Genomic DNA, 20,388 nt, shown 5'->3' on the forward strand with positions numbered 1-20,388 from the left:
GTTCAGCTTGATTAGAGCCGACACATGTGTATCCTCAACAGTAGTTGTCCCCAAGCGGAGGCAGATTGGAACAGTTGAGTGTCTGCACTAAATGCAGCGTGTTAACTGCGTGTAATTGCTCTCCTTCTCAACTGTATTCATTGATGGAATAGTAAGGCTGTGACACGGTAGTTGGTTATTAAAATAACATGCAGGCAGTTCAAATGTAACCTGTCTAATGTTGCAATCGCTTTTTGTAACAAATAAATGGAAGACTTACTTTACAGCTCAAATACAATTGTAAAGGAAAACTGATGCATTGAAACACACGTGCTGATATTAACATGCAGCTGTGAAATTAGGGATATTTTATAACCACACACTAACGCAGAGACATACTTGATTATATTTTGAACCTCTTAGATAATGGAGAAGAAAATGACACAAACAGTTTTGGCAGTAAGCGCTAATCAACTTCCTTAAGGCATGACTACAATAGGAATTAAACGGGGATTTTGCTTGATTAAATACTGGGCATGGATAAGACCACGGGAACACAAATAAGACCATAAACATTAAATTTTCCTACTTTTTATTTTTCCTGCTAAGCTTTCTAACCCTGCGTTGGGTTGGGCCCTACTAACACATGCGGTACAGGTTTTCAAATCCTCTTGGGAGATATGCAAGTGACTCAGAGCGTGCTGGTCTTACAATTATACTTATCCGGAAAGGTGGAGTCATTATTATGGGTTAAATTTGTGCTGAGTTGGGAACACACAGGTCTAGTTTCGTAACGCACCGTATCTAATCTAAAGCTCAGATTCAATCCTGTATTTTGACCTCATGACAAAGAAAATAAACAGAGTTCTGAGTTGAAAATGACATTTCGTAGGCGCTGGGTTATTTCCATCTTGCATTTGTCTAAGGCTTCCAGACTAGATCGTATTTTGTGAGGGAATTCAGCTAAAAAAGGGGATCATACACTCGTACAAATGCAGTCTAGGACAGGGGTGAAGTTCAGTCTCAGAGGGGTGTTCACTCCTTGCACCCCGAGCTGTTTTTCTTTTTCTTTCCCCCCTCCTGAGTTGTACAAATGTCACATGGTTCATTTCTGAAAAACAAATACAAGTATTTCGAACGGTTTGAATATTTATATATGCCTCTCTCCAGGATTAATTAAAAGCGGTTGAACTGTGGGTTATATAAAGGCCCTTTCTTTGTGTAATTCTGTCTAAACTGCTTTACTTAAAATGTCAAACTGATTAACAGGGAAACCGACTTGGATAAACAACCGAAAATCAGTACGCTTATTTCATTCCCCCAAAAGGTGCATTGTTGTGCGACTGCTGATTTCAATTTAAATAGCCTCCTTCTGAATGCTAACATGTAATTAGTCCTCCTAATTGTTTCAGCACTCTTTCTAAAACACTGCTATTTTGCATATTTAACAAGTGGTTTCTGCCTCCAGGCACATATTTCTTTCAAGTGGTGACTAACTCTCACAATGACAAAGCAAGAAACGGGGAATGTTTGAGTTCATCTGTCATCGCCCGACAACCGTTATTGTAAACGATTTTGTTTTAATCATTATAATTGTGCAGAAAACCGAAGTAAATATTGCAAACTTGCGGCCTAATTTTTATTTACGTCTAAAACGCTATGCAACAGTTCACATTTGTCAACTGTATTTAGTGCTGTTCAAAGTAAATGATTTTGAGTGTATGCAATTGTACTTATTTACGTGGGTCTAATCCTTGTAGCCTTCTATGTTTCCACAGAAAAAAGAATGGACGTGGGACGAGAGTAAAATGATGGTGATGCAAGACCCGATTTACAGGTAATTTTGGAACGAACGTCCTCAAAAAAACTCTATTAAAATGTACTGCATCAGCTGCACAAATTAAATATGTTGTCATGCAGTCATTTTAAAGTTCTTCGCTTCGGATTTCCTGTGCATGGTTTTTATCATGCTACGCACAGACGTATATGCAATACAACCTCTAAATCCCCATGCATACATCGAGAGATACTTGTTAAGTTTGCGTGCTACATGATGAAACCTCACTTTAAACTCATGCAATCAACAGATTTGACTGGAAAAAAAACAGAAAACAACCAAAAATACTTTGACGGTTTGTGCATCCCATAGGGGTGTTTAGTTCCCCATAAGTAAACAGAAATCAAGCCGAAATAATGAGATGTTACGATATCAATTCAGACCTCGGGGTCTACGTGGAGATTGGACACGTGCCCCGGATCGGGTCGAGAATGCAGAGACGTCTCAAAAGGTGGCTGTGGTGAGGATGTTATATTCCTGTCTGTATCTTAAAGGGCCCATTGAAGGATTTTAAGTTTAAGAGCTTTGGTGAGAAATGGGAATTTAATACAATCCATCAGAGGCATGAATCACTGCACACAATGGCTGGAGAAACCGAGTGCAAACACTCGACGCAAGGAGAGGGTATTTGATGAGAGATCCTTCCGAAAGGGCCGCATGCTGCCCTCGACATATTGCGTTTAAAACCCGAAAGCAATCTGATGGAAAAAAAAGGAGCATTAACGGAGGGGAGGGTGGTTACGCTTCATGCAGATGCGGTTTTGTTACGCGCTGTCTTAAATCGCCCGTCAGTGCTGTAAATGAACTGTCAGTGAGGGAATCTGAAGCCTTTTTTTTTGGCTGGCAACAAAAGCGCCATCTTGCAGCACTTAAACTGTGAATGTGCGAGTCGTGCGCAGTGGGTGGACTGACACGGTGATGTTCGCTGAAGCGTGTGATGACAGGTATACATGTCAATGAACAGACTGGGAGAGCAGCCACAGATTACTGTATACATCCTTTAGGGCTGGGTTTGAAATACGGAGGGGAAAAAACTGTGTAATTGATAATTAATAGTGTTCAAGCACTTTCTTAAATAGTTGTTAGCCTACATAGAGAGTCTGGCTGTCTTGATACAGGCTGCATAGTGAGGAAACATACAATGCAGAAAGATGCAGTGTTTGGAAGGTAGATCCTAGTATTTATAGTGTAATAGTTTAAGAGGATTTCACTCTGTGGTGTTGATTTTAATCTGTTTGGTGCAAACTAAAATATCTCAGACAAGTTGCACAATCACAGCGAATGGAAACCTTGGAGCTCCCACATTTATGATCAGAGCAACGGAGAAAAGCATCCAGAAATCCTTAATTATCTTCAATAACTGGGAATTCCTCGCTCACTTCAAATGTCTGTGGGATATTTCATTCTGCCTGATTTGGAGCAACAGTTGGGGACAAACTCTAGGTGAAGAATTGCAGTAAGTTTTTTCCTCAATTTTATATCATTTTTTCTAACCCAACACACAAATGCAAGCAGCTCTCGAATCCGACGCCAAGTGTAGAACTTTCTGAAGAAAATCCTTCAAATAATACAATACTTCTGAGTATGAGATCTGGGGACCGATAAATTGGATCGGTACACAGACTTACATTTCAGACTGAGTTAGCAATATGAGAGAGAGAAAAAGTCATATTTATCTGATTAAAGCAAGGACGGATGAAAACTGGAAAGCAACGTTTGTTTTCGTGTCTCAACATGATTTCCCATTTATACTTTTTTTTAATATTCCTAATGTGAGCTTCTAGTTCTAGATGCATGCCTCATTTTGATATTCGAGTGCTCCTCTATTGTAGCAGTCCTATTTAATTGTGCTTTTTAGTGTCTCCTTAACGGCTCCCGAAATGCTACTGGAATAGGAAATCACCCCATCGTCGCCATCCTGCAATCTCGTATAACGACCTTTTTTAATGGCGAGGCATATCACAGCAAAGTACCGGAGAAGCACAAATCACTTGGTAGCCAAAACCAGAGGCTCGAGGAGGGTACATTATGTGTTTTCATTTAATATTCAATTTCCTGAATTTACTACCTGGAGCTCTGGGAAATCTAACAGGAGACTTTACTGCATTTGCTTTACATCCATATTTACATTTGTCAACTCATTGTATAATAGGATTGCCTCCTTAACGAGAAAACAAAAAATCAATTACTCTAAAATTGTCAATAAAAGTAAAGTATGGTTATTTCATAGGACCTGTTTGTTTACTCTTCTTTGTATTTTAATATGTTGGTTTCACTTAATTTGTCACTCACACACTCAAGAACAGCGCTCTCTCCGTGAATGACAGTCTGCTTAAGCCGTGACTCATTCATTTCTGCTGCAAGGAAGTGCTAAAAAGAGACCACCTAAGTAGTTTTTAATCCTGACAGTGCTTGTGGCTTGTTTACTTTAATCAAATGCAAGTAAAACACCAGAAAGCTGCCATGAAATACCTCGCATTCACCAACTGATCATTTTCTTGACCGTTGCCTACAGCAGATCTTTGAATACAGGAAGTGTGGACCATAAATGCATTCTGTTCTAGCTTTCTGGTAGAGAAGGTATATGTAGTCTTGCAATCGATCACCGAGATGTACAGTTAAATGTTTATTCATCCTTGCCTTCAAGACGTCCTATCGATAACGTATCATTTTATACTTTAGAATCACAGCAGATAAACTATGAAAAGGGGATTCTTCACCAGGGCTGAAACTCCCGCTGTTCGGACAGACTGATCAAATCTGTGCCGCTTCCATTTGTGTGTCTGACCTGTGTTTTTGTGTTTGACTTTGTTGGTGACATGAAAAAAAATGGAGAACGCCGAACGAGGGAGGCGGGGTCTTTGATCTTTGTAAATGGTCTAATTAAAAGGAGATTAACAGAACGTGTCAGCTTGGATTAATTCCCCCGAGCTCGGTGCCAGAGCCTTGTTGTGCACTAACAAGAGACGAACGGGGAAAATCACTCCCTGTCTGTGACCTTTTTTTTTTCCCAAACAGCAAGCCACAATGCTGTTTTTTCTACATCTGTGGGTGTCTTTTTCCCGGCGCAGCTGTGCAGCAACGATCCCACAGCATTCACACCCTGATAAGGCCAGTGTTTTTGATGCCATCTGTATTTAAAGCTCAGACACAGAGGCAGCAACATTTGGGCTGTGGTCGTTTTAAAGGTCCTGTGAGACGTACCTTATTTCAGTTTGCGTTTGTGTTCATAGTAGTGTAATGAATTGAGAGAGGCCTGTATTTCCCTCTAAGTTTGGTGGCTTTGATAAGTTAGGATGACGATTTGGCAGGGGTTAAAAGTAGCTAAAGAGGGAAAGATGTCTAATGTTGATCCGTGCGGCAAGTATCTGTTTTCCATTCGAGTGTCTAGCAAGGAATTCCAGTCAACCAGGAGCGATTAGATTGGAAAAGAACAGAAACAATCCAAAAGGCAGTTGATAATCAGAGACCGGATTAAGGCAGCTAAGTATTTCATCAGATGGGATCATCTTCACAAAACGTGTGGAGAATTGTATCCTAGGGTCTGTGTGAAGACTGTGTGGAGAGTTCAGGTTTTTTTAGATGATGATTTAGTGGTTGTTGGAGTGGCAGATGAAGTACCGTGTTCAACACCGATTTAGGGGGATGCCTCCTCTCCTTGGGGATGTAGGGAATTGACTGAAGGCGCGGCAATCTGGAAGGGAGTGTTTTTTCACACTTTCACACAGAGGAGAAGTCTTGAAACCTGTGGTAGTAATGCAGACCCATCATAATAATGATATAACTACTACTACCGCCACCCCTAGCCCTGCTATAAAAGGGGCACGCATTACTGAAGAAAAAGCACAGTGTGAATGGACAATAAAGATCGATAGTTTCCGGAGAAATAGAGATAAAGGAAGCCCAATTAGATACCACACTAAATGTGGACCGTATTCCCTAAAGAGACATGTTTTGGATATTTAATGAGTTGCTGTCCTGTTTTTCTAAATTACTTTGTCTTCACACTGAACTGTGCTTCTCCAAATCTCCAAATCATAAGCCACTAGAACAAAACCTTCCTGGCTGCTCACCACGAGGAAAACAAAACCATCTTGGTTGTTTCCACTGCACAGCACGGACACAAGTGGCTGTGTGACCTTGCTGGGTTTTTGATCACAACGATCACATTCTGCAAAGCATTTTCATCAACAGAATGGGACTGCATCGGTGAACGGGGAAAAAATGCTGACACACGCACAAGCCCGGTGGAACAGAAGATGCGTTGTAAATCACAATCGTTCGGATGCCACGGAAGAAAAGCAATTATCTTAAAAACATGATTGCCCTGACCTCGTATTGTTTTTAATATGACTTTTCTTTTTTTGTGTATTGCTTCGTCATATTGACATTTTCTGTGTGTCACAGAACTATCTAACATAATAGAATAATATGGGCTTGAAGATTTTGTCACTGGGCGATAATACTTGTGCTCTGTGCTGCCACATATGATCCACCCCCCCCCATATTAGATTAACAGTCAGTGTATCATAACAAGATGCCTGTGAATAGACTTCACCGCACAAGATTGTACAGCTGTTTCTAGAGCAATGCATTATAAGTCAGTGGGAAAATCCATTCAGTATGATGCCATCACCGTACCTTATATAGTTATCCTGTTTGTATGTTTATACCTAAATGTTTTGTTTTTTTAAACAGACGTGTAATGTAGCATTTTTATTAGAAACTCCTCCTCTGCCACACAATTACTACTTACAACTAGGTTTTCTTTTTATTGATTCTTGTTAGGTTTTCCTTTACTTCCAAAAAGTTGTCTGATCTTTTTCACTTATTTATGTGAATGTACAGAAAACCCCTGCAGGGTCCAGCCAGTACAATCCTCCAGATATTCCAGATATATAGACCGACCACCGTGCCTCTCGAGGGAAGGATTTTCCCCGCAGGAGAACTGGCACAGTTAGCATCAAGCGGCTAGGAAGGTTTATTTCCCGTGACCCATAAATAAGTCCCCAATACTTCTAAATCCAGCAGAACCACCTCTGCCTAAACCGATAAGTGGCGGCTCAGTTGGAGGTTTAGTCCTCAAAGGCAGTGTGACTTTCAGCTCGAAAGGACCAAGACAAATGGAGGATGTGCCGGGAGGCCGCTGTTGTAAACAAAGATGCCTCGGTTTCAGGAGCAAAATATATCGGAAATTATGTCCGACTCGGCATGATCGATTCCCTGCTCTGAAACCGTGCCCTCCGGTTTATTTTTTTTATTGTAATACGACAGTTCAACTCTCAGGTGATTTAATAAGGTAACATCACCACAGGTTTACACTGTTTACTGGCCTGAGGGTATCAGGAATAAGGTGACTATTCCATCTGTACATATTATACCACTGAACGGCAATGTCGTAGGTTAGGAATTGCACCATTATGCGCCCAATCCCAGTATGAACTGCTTGACGTGTGAATGGCAGCAACTAGGCTCAGAATGGCAGTAAAAACATTAATGAGGGATACCTCCAGTTTACTTTTTAATAGACCAACCCCCCACCTTTTTTAAACCGAAATTATTCAGCACTATCCATGCTGGGAATAAGGAGCCCTCACTGACAATAGATTGGCCTTTGTGATAATAATACACGATTAAAGGATAAATAAATGTATCATTAGATCATTGTCGGAGGGCAGATTCGAGTGACAGCTCATTATGCATCTCCTCTGCCTTCTCTTCAGCCGCTCAGAAACTAAAATACATTTGTCTTCCTTTCTAACCTCCAACTCCCGACTGACATGTTTAATTAAACGCCGTCTTGAAGATTATTGAAAAGGGGCCGAGAATGACTGGAGACCTCAGACTTAAATGGGGTCGTTGCAGGCGTGATACACTGATATATATACAACACTAAATCCATGGGTCCAGGCCTTTTCATTTCACAGGAACATGGTGCTGTTTTCATTTCACTTGTTCCTGTTTGTGCCCAGCTAATGAAGAGCCCAAATGTGTCGCCCCAGGCAATGGACTCTGGGTAAAGTGCTAATTAGCTAGACTAGGAGAATAAGATGGTTGGAAAACACGCAGCTCAATATTTTCTCTTTATTTGTATTCATATTTAGAGCGACAAATGCCCAAGTGGAAAACAGAATGGTTACATTTAATATGATTCAAAATTCAAAATGCTTTTTCTGCCTGCTTTTACAATGTTTTTGTACTAGCTCCCTTTTTGCATCCGATTCATTATCTCCTTTATGAATCTAAACCTAAGGTAATTAGCAGATGAGAGATGCAGTTTATCCAATTACCTAATCCACTTGGAATAAGAAATGTCTCTTTCTGCAGGCAGTGCACACGTTTTAGAAAGAATAGACCAAATTTACTACAAAGTAAAAAAGGTAAGCACAATTGCATCGCTTTAGTAAATTCAACCTTTTTTTGCAAATCAAACCATACGAGTAAAGTTCAGTGTTGTAGCTGAGAAGACCTACGTTTCAGTCTTGTATACCATTGTATTTAAGAACTTTGTAATCCTGTCCTGATCCTTTTTAAATCCTCGGTTTAATCACAGAGATATAGGATTGTACAGTACAGTGTCTTTGGACCCGTAAAGGATCTAGGATTTACATGTGTGCATTGACAGTTCCAAGTGGCATTGAAGAAACACAGTAAAGGTCTCTGTACATATTCAGTTTGAGCTTTCTTCAAAGGAAAATGATAGTTGAAAACATTCACTTGTGTAATCAGTTTATAGACCGTCTTAATTACTTAATCCATGTGTATCTTTCAAATTTATATCGTATTTTATTGCTACTATTATTAAGATACTATTGTGTTGAAATTTTATAGTAAAAAAACTTCACCGATCCTTGTATAAAAGCTTAGTAATCGGTCCCTTAAATTTGCAACAGTTTGTCACATGCATTTCCTTAGACTTTACCTGAATTATAATTGGATTTTGACTGTTTCAAATATAAGCCGACTGTTACAGAAGAAAATACAGATAATCATGAATCTATTCATATAATTTTCCCATATCTGAAGGCAGGGTTTCCTCTAATACAATTGCATAGGCATGGCGGTCCGTTTTAGATTAGTTTTTTAGAATGACAGTGGGGGGCGGAGCGAGAGCAAGGGCGCTATATTTTCGACGGTTACGCATTTGTTTGGTCAGGCGGCACCGATTTTTGAATATAGCTGTGGTAAAATCTTGCTGAAGAGAGATAAAAGATGTAGTTCCTGCTGGGGGAAAAAATATATATAATTACAGTTTTGATTTATAATTGTGAATTTTTTCGTTTATCGGATTCAAAATAAAAACTTCAGATCTTTGTGATTTACTGATGATTTACAGCAGGCATGTATAGCAATACAATGAATTCCTCTCAGTCATGATCGTAGCCCTGAAAAGCAACAAGAAGCCATTTCCGTAGGGACCCCCAGGAAGCTTCAGCCATCAACACAGGACCGCGGTGCTCCGTCACCCTGTCAGTGCTGCTGGAAATACTTGTTTGTCACTTTTCCACCTAATGACAGATGCGGCGCTACTGTATCCTTGACACTTGTCGGTGGAAGGGATGGATGGGCCCTATTTGCACTGTACAGTTCTCAAGCAATTTAGCAAATAAACACAGAATTCCTCCTTCAGCGGTATGGAAAGTGGATTACCCAGCACTGGCTTTTGTTTGTGTGGGTCGGGGGACCACAGCACTGAGCCTCGTTGTCTTTGTATCTATTCTACAGCGTTGTCCTAGTGGCAGAGCTGTTGTGCAGGGGGAGCGAGTCCATTCAAAAGCATTCTTGATAACATAGTCGGCCTCGTCTTTAGTTTGCAGTGTGAGACCGAAAAGCTCTGTGAGTGGTTATGAATTCCAAGCCTTAGTTTTAGTTGAAAACTATCAGGATGTTTTTTTTTCCTTCTTAAAAGCTTTTGCTTTTGAGTTAATATCTATATTCTGTATACTAGGCTATTTGAAATATGTTCTATTGTTCATATACGACAAAAGCATACGACACCCTCTTTAAGCATGCAGTTTTATACAGTAAACGTATTTATCTGTCCAGTTGAGAATATAACCCAAAGGGGATGATGCCGATTTATCATAGTAACGCAGTGAACGCAATTGTATAACAAAGCTGCCTCTGCACACACATCGACGAGTTCGCACAACTGTTTTGTGTTTTCTTCGAGGATTGCCTCTTTATTTGAGACACACTTCATCTGACACTTAATATCGTAGACGTTTGCATATTTGTTTCCAATTAAGAAGACTATAAACCGGTGTATTTTGTTTTCACTCAAGTTCTGTTTTAGTGTGAAAAAATTTGAATTCCACTTTTTAACAAAACACACACACTTCCTGATTTCTCCCAAATCAAGAGCATCTTCAACTCTCGTTTTGATCTGGGGTCGATGGTGGTGATGATTAATAGCATCGTATTAATCACCCCTTTCTGCAGTTCGCGCAGTTTAATTTGGGGAAATGAGCATTTCTTGATGATTTATGTAAATGCATATGTTTTGGTTTCTTATGAAGAGGAGAGTGAATTAATAGGTTGGAAAGGCTATAAAAGCTGCATGTGTCATCTCTAAACGGTTATGTACTGCATCAACAAACGGCTGACTCAGCCAGCACACTGGGCGTCAACGCCGGAGGCAGCATTAAATAAATGAGCGCAATTCTGTGGAAGGTAGACATTGTTAATTTTATGTCCGGTTGAAATTTTGGATTGGGATCGTGTCGTAAATCCTGCAAATCAGGTACCCGTACTGCATTGACAGGAGCTCTTAGACTGAGGGCGAACGTAGTAAAAGCAGTCTAAGGATTTAAACTGCAGATTTTTTTAATTAACTGAACCACTTTAGCATTAGCTTTATTATTATTTATTTATTATTTATTTATTATTTATTTTTCGTTTACAGTTTGTGAGGTTTTTGTTGTTAATAAAGACTGTTAAACATCAAGTGAGTGTCTGGCAATTTATTTTGTTAAATACATTAATTTGCTAGATGGTTTAAGACCTTTAGTGAAGGTTTCTCTGGTCATTTTAGTAGGATTTTAAGCTTAGAGATTGAATGTGTTCGGTTAAGACTTTAAACATGGATGTATAGTCTATAATTTCTCAGCTGGCTAACTTTTAACCACTGCTCCTGAACAGCAGGAAATTATGGGAACCATTTAAACTGTTTTGAAATAGAAAGTAGGGAAATGGATAGAAAATGTCGTAAACAAACTGCTTTTAAGTTGATAGAAGAGAACCAAGGAGTGAACGCTCATCCATTGACAAAATAGTTTATAAAAGCATTTTGGCAGAAATCTGTTATTAGAATAATTAAGCAATGTCACCATTGGGGAAACTCAACTTTACTCTTTACTCTTGTTCTTTCTTTAAAACACTACTACAAACTACAGACAGTGTAGATCATTCTTAGCAGTTCAACTACACTCTGCACTGTGTTTCCAGTTTAGTGATATGTAATATGTTTTGATTCTGTGACACACAATTCAATAATCTTCTGGAGTTTTAATTTCCTCCTCAAGCTCCAGTGCTTCAGAGAAATGCACAAGTGTTTGATTATACTGATGGATGTGTACAGCAGCAGAGTCTGATAAATGGCTTTTTTGTTTAAATTCAAATCGTCCACTCTCCCTTGGCGACCATAGTGTGGCTGCTTTCAATATTGTAGATGTTTTTGCGCCTGTCATCTTGAATATACCGAGAAAGTTGCTGCTTTGTAATGTTTTTGAAATCAAGTAGCCCACTGAGCTGGTGTATCAATCGCCAGCTGATAAGGACTGAAACAAAGTAAGAAAGTTCTGGCATTAAAATAAATGTTCACTCTGCGGTTGATAGCGATCAGGTCAATTTGTGTAGAGAACAGATTTAACTTTATCAGATGGTGCGCTGCTCAGACACAAAATGATTGCTTTTAGAAATTCACAGCACAGTACCCCTGATTTGCAAACTAATTCGCTCCTTGCGTTTGTCTGTCCCTAAGCTCTTTGCTGAGATATTTTTAATGTATTTGTTTAGAAAGCAGTTTGCATTAATGACGTACATATCCTGTCTGAGTGAAATGATAACCCTGATGCTGGGCAATACAAGAACATGTTTCTGATTATCCAAAGACATGCAACCCTTAGAAGACAGAAGAGCCAATTTCCATCCATTCATCCATCAGTATCTCGGAGCCCACTCATGCGTTTAATATTATTCCTCTGTCCTGATGTCCTCAAGTGTCTCGCATTTACCAGATGTTTCTGCCAAGATCTTAATCAGATGCTGGATCAGTTATGAGTTTGTAATTCATTTGATCATTACAATACTATTGCCTTCGCAGGTACACAAGATGACTGCATAACAATAGGTTGCAAATTAAAAAGAGAATACTACCCAGAGGGGGAAGGGATATTGCCCTAACCACGTGGATCTCATGAACGATTTAAGAAGCACCTCTCCAATGTGCCGTAGTATAATAGTTAACATATCAACTTCGAATGGTTTTAAACAGATTGTCTTTCATTGCAGTAGTAGAAGTTAGCCCCCCAACTCCCACCTGTCTCTAACACCACAATAAGAAAAATCAAAACAAAGAAGCTTATTTACATGAAGAGCGAGTGAAAGAACCCTGTGGCCTTTTCTAGCGGTTTTCTCATTATGGCTCTTTTATGTCATGTAAATTTTAAGATGTTTTTGTTTTCTATTCCAGGATATTCTATGTGTCTCATGACTCCCAGGACTTGAAAATTTTCAGCTACATTGCAAGGGACGGGCAAAGCAATGTGTTCCGCTGTAATGTCTTCAAATCGAAGAAAAAGGTAAGGCCAAAAAATACAATTCAATTAGATGTTATTCTTCTAAATTAATCAAGCAATTCATGACACCATACTTGAAACATACAGAGTGGTTTTGCAGGAATCGTTGAAATTGTCAGTAGGACTGTATAGGACACAGCCAGCCTATTCTAATCTGTCAGAGCTTTTCCACAACTGTATCTTCAGCCTGTGTGATCACATCCTGCTTTCCCCGGAGGCATTGACTCGGAGAAGGAGCCAGGTCCTCGGACAAAGCGCACTGAACAATGTATTCATTAAGATTTGATTTCTAGTTGGATGGAAACAAATATTAAACACCGATATTTAATAATTCAATCATCCATCAATCTGACAGTATCGGGACAGGACAGGACATTGGTAGCACCATTTGTCAACCCCGAATCCAATCCAACGCCGTATCTAAGGATTCCTGATACCACCGGTGTGTCACATTACAGATAATGTCAAAAGGCGTCTCCCTAAATTTGTTTCCCCCCCCAGCGCTGGACCAATTAGGACTCGCGTTCGGTACTTTCTCAGCATCATCATCTCTCTCGGTTTATCCCCTGCCATAAACGAATGCGGTGACATGTTATCAGCAGCAGATGGAATAGTGCAAGGGCTTGCTCAAGGCTTCCTTCACGGTTTACTCTCTGGAAAGGCAAGCAGCACACAGTAATGAGGATAAGCTACCTTTATATATTCCCTGGGAAGTTTCAGGCACAAAAAAAGACTGTCTGGGAATACAATTAATTGCTCAGTCTTTTTCGGGATGGTTAAATGGTACCAGTACCTCTGAGAACTAATTATGTAAATTGTTGTGTGGGAGGCCATTGCTTTGAGCTTCCTGAATGCTAATGACACCTGAGTAACACAAGTACAGAGTGAATGTTGGAATTGGGGATGGGGGGTGGGGGGGGCATTCGCTATTTTCTTAATGTCAGCTGCTTTGCGACTTCGTGGCGAACTTCAGTTGGTGTATATTGTGCAGGAGGTAAAGGCAAAGTTTGAAGCTTTGTGTGTATTGAGAGCAGGCCACGATTCACTTATGTCTGTCTGCAGGGAAGGAAAAGGGATTAAGGAGACTTACATTGTAAATGACACCTTTTGATTAGTCATTTAATTGATGATCTACTATTCTGCCGTGCTTCGTTTTATTGCTGACACAGGATTCATGGCGCAGTTGTTGCAAAGCATCTGATTGCCCCAGGTGATCAGTAGAATTTATGGTTTTCATTTAAATCAACCTGAGAGTGGTATTTACTAATGTGCCTAAAATTATTTGCTTTATGATATCAGTTATTTTTTATTTATGTAGCATTGTGGTTACTACACAGCACGTGTATAAACTACCTTTACAAGCATGCTGTGATTAAGTGAAACATTAACACACCAATACATTAAGATAACAAGTAATTGAGAGGTTTTTTTTTAACTACCCAGTCACCCTTTCTATCCAGTTGAATCTAGCCGACAAAGGTATAATATTCATGAGGAGCCGTTTCTCGGTGGCTGGTGTGCGTTACAATTCCCTGCTAATGCAATTTAATGAGAAATTGATTAAACTGAATGTAAATGAGCATGACTGGGGAACAGGTGTTTTAATTGCGTATTCAATTACAACACAGTGGTAATATTCACACTCGCATAGACCAGGAGAAATTGGAAGGAGAAGAAATGATTCCAAAGCCGTATTGTGATCATGCCTGTCCAGATTGGAAACTTAATAGACTGTACTTTCCAAGTTTGACTTGAAAATTGCAGCATTGTTCTGAACGGTTGGAAATTTAAAACGGTATAATGCCCACAGTGATATCACTGTTCTGCCTGACTGCTGCCACGCTAAATAGGGCTTCTAAACCCTGATGTATTCAGGAGAAAGTGTAAATCTCACCAACTTGAAATTGAAGTAATCTACATAACATTAGATCTTAATACACAGACTTAGAACATGTATGGTTGACATATATGGCTGGGTCAGTTCCATTGTTAAAGGTAATTACACCACATAATACTGAAATGTAATTCTGCTATTGTTCCCTTCAGACATCTGGGGTTTATATTGACTCCAGACAAGGCAATTTAGATGGAAAGACCCTTTCTTTATACACCTCATAAGAGATTATTGCTCATCGGAGTTTCATTACCTCTGCTGGCTCATTTGACTGAGCTTGCAGTTTACACCCTACCTAAGGTCATAAGACACTCCCTGGCCATTTTTGTTGTAATGAAATGCAGATGGGTAATTTACATTCATGTTTTCATTTTAATTTCATTCGGTGTAGAAATTAATGTCTGGTACTGCACAGTTAGGAAAAAGGTGTGCTGGTATGAGGACTGATTTCTCAAAATGTTTTATTTTGCTTACAGGTGTATTTGCTATGTGTGTGTATTTCTTCACCTGTTCATTAAATGCAATTAATATCAATCCACATTATAAAGCAATTACATCCTCTTAAAAGGCAGCAGCTACTTAGGTGTTTCTCTGTTTGTTTTCATCACCTTTCGGTTTTTGTGGCTTTGACTTCTTTCCAGAGCGAGAGAGGCACTAATTTTCTCGGACTATAATTATGAGCATCACAATTGATTTGCAGTCCCACTGATGATACTGTTTAATGTAAATGAATTGATTCATCTCATGACATTGATGAGAGATAAGACAGACATCACTAGCAAGTTGCTAAAATAATTCTGACAATTTATCTTTATTTGCAACATTATAATGTGCTGATAAATACGCATGAAAGACCCCACATTAAACCTAGAAAATATCTAAAGAGACGTGCTGCGTTATGTGATACCCAGCAGTTCTGTGACTTTTGTGCAGGGTTACAACAATCCATTGTGTACAAATCCCCCAGCTAAATTACAACTACGTTACTGATCTCTACAATACAATAAATATTTGACGGATATCATTGTTGTATTAATGCTGCAGTACACTGTAGACCAATGTCACTGCTGAATTGTGACTACAAAACTAACCATTATAGGCCAACCGGGACAGCAAAATAATAACAACAATACAATACATGAATGATATAGCATAACTGAGCTGCAACTATGATACAGTACATTATGTATTGCTGTTACTACTGATGAAATGGGCACTTCAATACTACAAGGAATATTTCCACAGGATACCCAGCCTTTGTCATTCATCTCGGGACAACGTAACGACTACAGTTCTTTCAACACCACTTGCATTTCTGAAATAGAACTACAATACAGACAATATATTTTGATACCGATATAAGAGATGATCTGCTAAACTTCTTTATATACATCTCTGTTGTCTTAAAGCACAGTGATCGTCTGCAGTAGGTTTGTGAATACAGCATCTTTACATCTTCCTACCCGTCTGCTTTTAAAACCTGCTCCTCTTCCACGCCAGAGTCAAGCCATGAGGATCGTACGGACGGTGGGCCAGGCCTTCGAAGTCTGTCACAAGCTCAGCCTGCAGCACACGCAGCAGAACGCGGACGGACAGGAGGACGGGGACAGCGAGAAGAACAGCGACGACTCGGGGGTGCCAGGTACAGGCGGGCACCGGGACACTTATACGTCTCGGCTGAACGGTTACACTGACATGACTTTCTGTTGTCAAATTGTGTTTTCATTTAAAGCCATGCAATCTGTACGAATATGTTGCCTTGCAAAGATAGAGAAAAACATCAGTCTGCTTGCAACAAAAGGACATTTCCTTCTATAGAAAACTGCTTTTTTTTCTGTCAGTAAGAGTCATGTTTTTAATAGAGAAAAGTACTTAGTTGCCATAATTTTAGGAGTAGACAGTCTCAGGATTGTTCTGTTTTCTATTTATAGGTGTTTCCAGACAAAGGCCCCTGTTAGTGAGATGTCTTAATTGCAGGTTTCCTATTATCCTATTCTCAGTTAGGAGATTCGGGCAATTTCAAAACTCAGCTACTGTTGAATTCCCTCTCTTAAATGTAGGTTACATAAAACACCCACACATCCACATGACAGTAACATTTAAAGACAAAAGTAAAATGCAAAATCATAAAATATCTGTGAATATTTCCCTTTTTATGTTTATGTCACTGAGGTAGGGCTCACCTACCCTGTGTTTGCTCACAACTATGTAGTGAAAACATTATTTAAAGTAGATTATTCTTTTGAAAAACATATTTAACAAATATTGCTTGACGTACGATAGTTTTCCATTTATAGTACAGTCCTTGCAGCTTTTTTCCAGACGAATGTTGATCCCTTAGGTGTGGATCAGCCTGTATTAATCAAGCTCTTATCAAAGTCCGCTCTGCCGCTATTTTAAGCTTCTCCAATTCATTGTAAGTTCATTAGCAGTCCCCTTGGTAGAGGCTATTTACATCACAATCAAATATTTATTCCAGCGCGCCAGCTGACGGGTGCGGAGAAGACCGTGGCGGAGGAGACGGATATCGACGCGGAGGAAGTCCCCTTACCCGACAGCACGATTGATGAGTTTAACCGCGGGGTCACAGACCTGGACGCGGCCAAGAAGGAACAAGACATTAGTAAAGAGAACAAGGTACTTTACTTCTTTCTGATGGGAATCGTTGAGGAAATCATCAAAGACAGAAAATGTACATATTCAGTATTTGTTTCAATCCTACTAAATAGCTTTTCCAGTCCTGATAATAAAGCTTCCACCGTGTCATGTTTCCGCAATTAAATTCTCCTGATAGAAGACGTACATTCATATTAATTCAGTTCTATTTGGATTTTACAATGAGTTAAAATGGGTCTGTGCACTCTTCTCTGTCCAAAGCCTCATGGTTACAAAACCTAGCATCTTCATCCCGTTTTCAAGGTACAGCATGAATATTGTCTGTCTTTAGGAAGGAAAAAAGCTGCCCAGTGTTTTGGCAGACGGCAATTTCTTCAGTCTCAGAAGAGTCCGCTGAGACGAGGAGCGAAACAAGCTGTTCCTCATCGAGCATAATCAGCTGTGAATATTTTAACAGAGGAGGATCTGAAGTTGTTATGAAAAACAAACATCAAAAGAAAATAGGTGCGAGCTGTAGGGTTTTCTGAAAAGCGATATTTAGCGCCTCGGATCGTGATTGCCTTCACACCCCTTTTCCGATCATTAAAACGAGACCGTTCAACTCGACTATCCACTCCGCATCCGCCTCAGAGATACGAACTGGATTCAGATGTTTTGAGACTGAGGGCCAAGTTTCCCTCCAGCCTCATTTTAGGAAGGTTGGTGTGAGGTCTACGTGTAAAATGTTTAAAATGTTGTACTTTTACGTTTGACGGAATTGCAGAACATATCTACACCACCAGAAGTGCATTTGTGATTAAACTTCTAATGGTACTGGGAAAATGTCTTGCAATTCTTTGAAATTACTTTTATTATCGACACAGTGACAATAGACATTCACGAAACAACAAAGTGAATAAGCATTAAAGCCCCGTTGATGGATATTTATGGCTCGCATTCTCTAGTGTATGGGGTTTGGATACAATATCTGTTGTGTAATTACTTTATCATTAATAGGGTAGCTATACTTTCCAGTTCAGAAAATCAAATAATAGGGTGGCACAATTGTTTAATCCAGATAGATGCAATCAAATTAAATCTTAATGAAGCGTAATGTGTACTTAAGCAGATTGACTCGCAGTCTTTTATTGTTATGTGTATCATTTGATTAATTAAACTGCACAAGTGTAGTAAAGTGCGCACCTGACCGGAGTAATGGTCGATTTCCAATCCGTTGGTGGTGATGGCAGTTTCTGATTTTATTTTCTACTTCATTCATATAAAGGAAGGCATCGAACACTGTGTATTTATTTCATTTACGAGCGGTGTTGCCTGAGGCAGAATGAGGCCATACACTGTTCGTGTAACACGGAAATATCATGCAATACATTTAAGTGTGTCAGTTCTTATCAATGTAAAGACATGTTACGTAGTCTCAAAGAAGAGGAAAGGAAAGCATACTGTATATCAATCCTGAGATCCTATTAAATTCTCTGCCTTGCTGGTGGCCTGTTTACTTTTGAGTGTGTGTGTGTGTGTAGTTGCATACATAGAATGATGCCTTGAAGATTAAACCGCAGTAGGATACAGATCTTTACTTTGCAATTCGTGGGTAGTTCAAAGTTTTGATTTGGCCCTAAAGTAGAAGTTAGAAGTGGATTAGGAATAAACCTCACTCAGTCTTTATTCACATACAAGAATGGAATTGAAAGACTTAATTATTCAGTCCTAAAACTCTCCGATATCTTATTGTGTAGGTGCTGTTTTAATTCATGACCAAGCGACTAATCATCTTGTTTGATTATGACCCCTGAACTGTGCTTTTATTAAACATGAGACCGGGAACAGAATCGGACAGATATTCAATACTGTATGTATGCTAAATGTACATTACTCGCTCACCATTTACAGAAGAAGAAAACTAAATATGTCCCTGGCACAGTAACATGTCTAGGAGTTTATTTATTGTAATTACTGCTACACAAAATGTGCATTATTTATTCGTAATAGTCGTTGCATTGTTTTGAAACCGAAACATTCCCCAAAACCCTCACGGCAGTTTCAAATTTCAAATAGATCTGCGGTTTCTGTTTAAAGTAAATCTGTATAACAAATTGGTTAAACACATTTGCTTCTAGCTTTTTATTTTCTGTTGCCTGCAGTTATTTGTAAAACACAATCTCTGTTGTACCCAACAATATGGCTTTCAGAGATTTTTTAGATAACAAGTTACCAAGCTTTTATGACAAAACCTTTTTCATTTTTTTTAGAGACACTGAGACTTTTTAGCTGAAATATTTATTATAAACTCTTACCTGTTTCTTTGCACTTATTGTATGCATTTCATGTGAGTGATATTTAATGACAGATATCCTCAGGAGAGTTTAAGAAAATTGGCAGTCCCCCCTTCGCTTCGTTCCTAGTGCATTCACACAACTTTTAAATAACTTATAAGATGTGTTAAGACTACGTTGAGTGCCCTCAGCACTACTGTCTATCAAATCCCAAGCTTTAAATATATACGAATTAGTTTTTCAGCTTTAGTCCAAACCCACTGGTGCGATTGTTGGCCGAATATTAATACTAGGGAATTCATATTCTTTCTCGACCCTTATTTAAGTCTTGTAACTCTCTGAACTTAAAAACAGATCTGGTTCAAGTAGATTTTCCCCGTTGTTTGGATTCATATTGATTGAAATATAATCAATGTATGTTTTCTATTAATTTCTGGTGTAGTCTTTTTTTGGAAATGCTGTTTTCCAAGCACTACAGCCCTGGGGGTCGGACAGCCGTCGGCCTGACCTCACAGAACACGGGAGATTTGATGCAAACATGAAATAATAATAGCATTGACTGTAGTTTATTTATGAGTCTGAGTTTTCAATCTGGGAAGTAATCCTTTCAGAAGCTGCACTCCATGATATTGTTTTCTGTAAAGCAGCCAAATAAATAAATAACCTGTAGAAAAGAAAACAGTATAGATGTCTTACAATTCCTTCTATCTATCCATCTATATATATATATATATATATATATATATATATATAATGTATATGTATATATATATGTATATGTGTATATGTGTATATGTATATATGTATATGTATATGTATATATGTGTATATGTATACGTGTATATATATATGTATATGTGTATGTATCATCATTGGGAATGATACTTTCATGTGTTTCCTATGAATACCAATACCGGGAACAGGAAGCAATTACTGTCAAAGTACGTCAGGCCAGCAAAGGCACAGATATAATAAGAGTTTGATGTTTGA

General features: G+C 39.0%; 1 protein-coding gene across 2 annotated transcripts in view; it reads left to right on the forward strand.

Annotated features, from left to right (window-relative positions):
* The window catches only part of nos1apa (nitric oxide synthase 1 (neuronal) adaptor protein a), an 87,493-nt gene that overhangs the window by 37,125 nt on the left and 29,980 nt on the right, over positions 1-20,388 (forward strand). Inside the window, exons 4-7 of one of the 2 annotated variants that reach the window (XM_066692561.1) lie at positions 1,740-1,816; positions 12,510-12,618; positions 16,010-16,151; positions 16,989-17,146. In XM_066692561.1, coding sequence (XP_066548658.1) covers positions 1,740-1,816; positions 12,510-12,618; positions 16,010-16,151; positions 16,989-17,146 — 486 coding nt within the window. The remainder of the gene's footprint in view (positions 1-1,739; positions 1,817-12,509; positions 12,619-16,009; positions 16,152-16,988; positions 17,147-20,388) is intronic. The other variant, XM_066692562.1, reaches the window with a different exon arrangement.

This window comes from Amia ocellicauda, chromosome 19, assembly GCF_036373705.1.
Source record: "Amia ocellicauda isolate fAmiCal2 chromosome 19, fAmiCal2.hap1, whole genome shotgun sequence".
NCBI classification, from domain to species: Eukaryota; Metazoa; Chordata; class Actinopteri; order Amiiformes; family Amiidae; genus Amia; species Amia ocellicauda.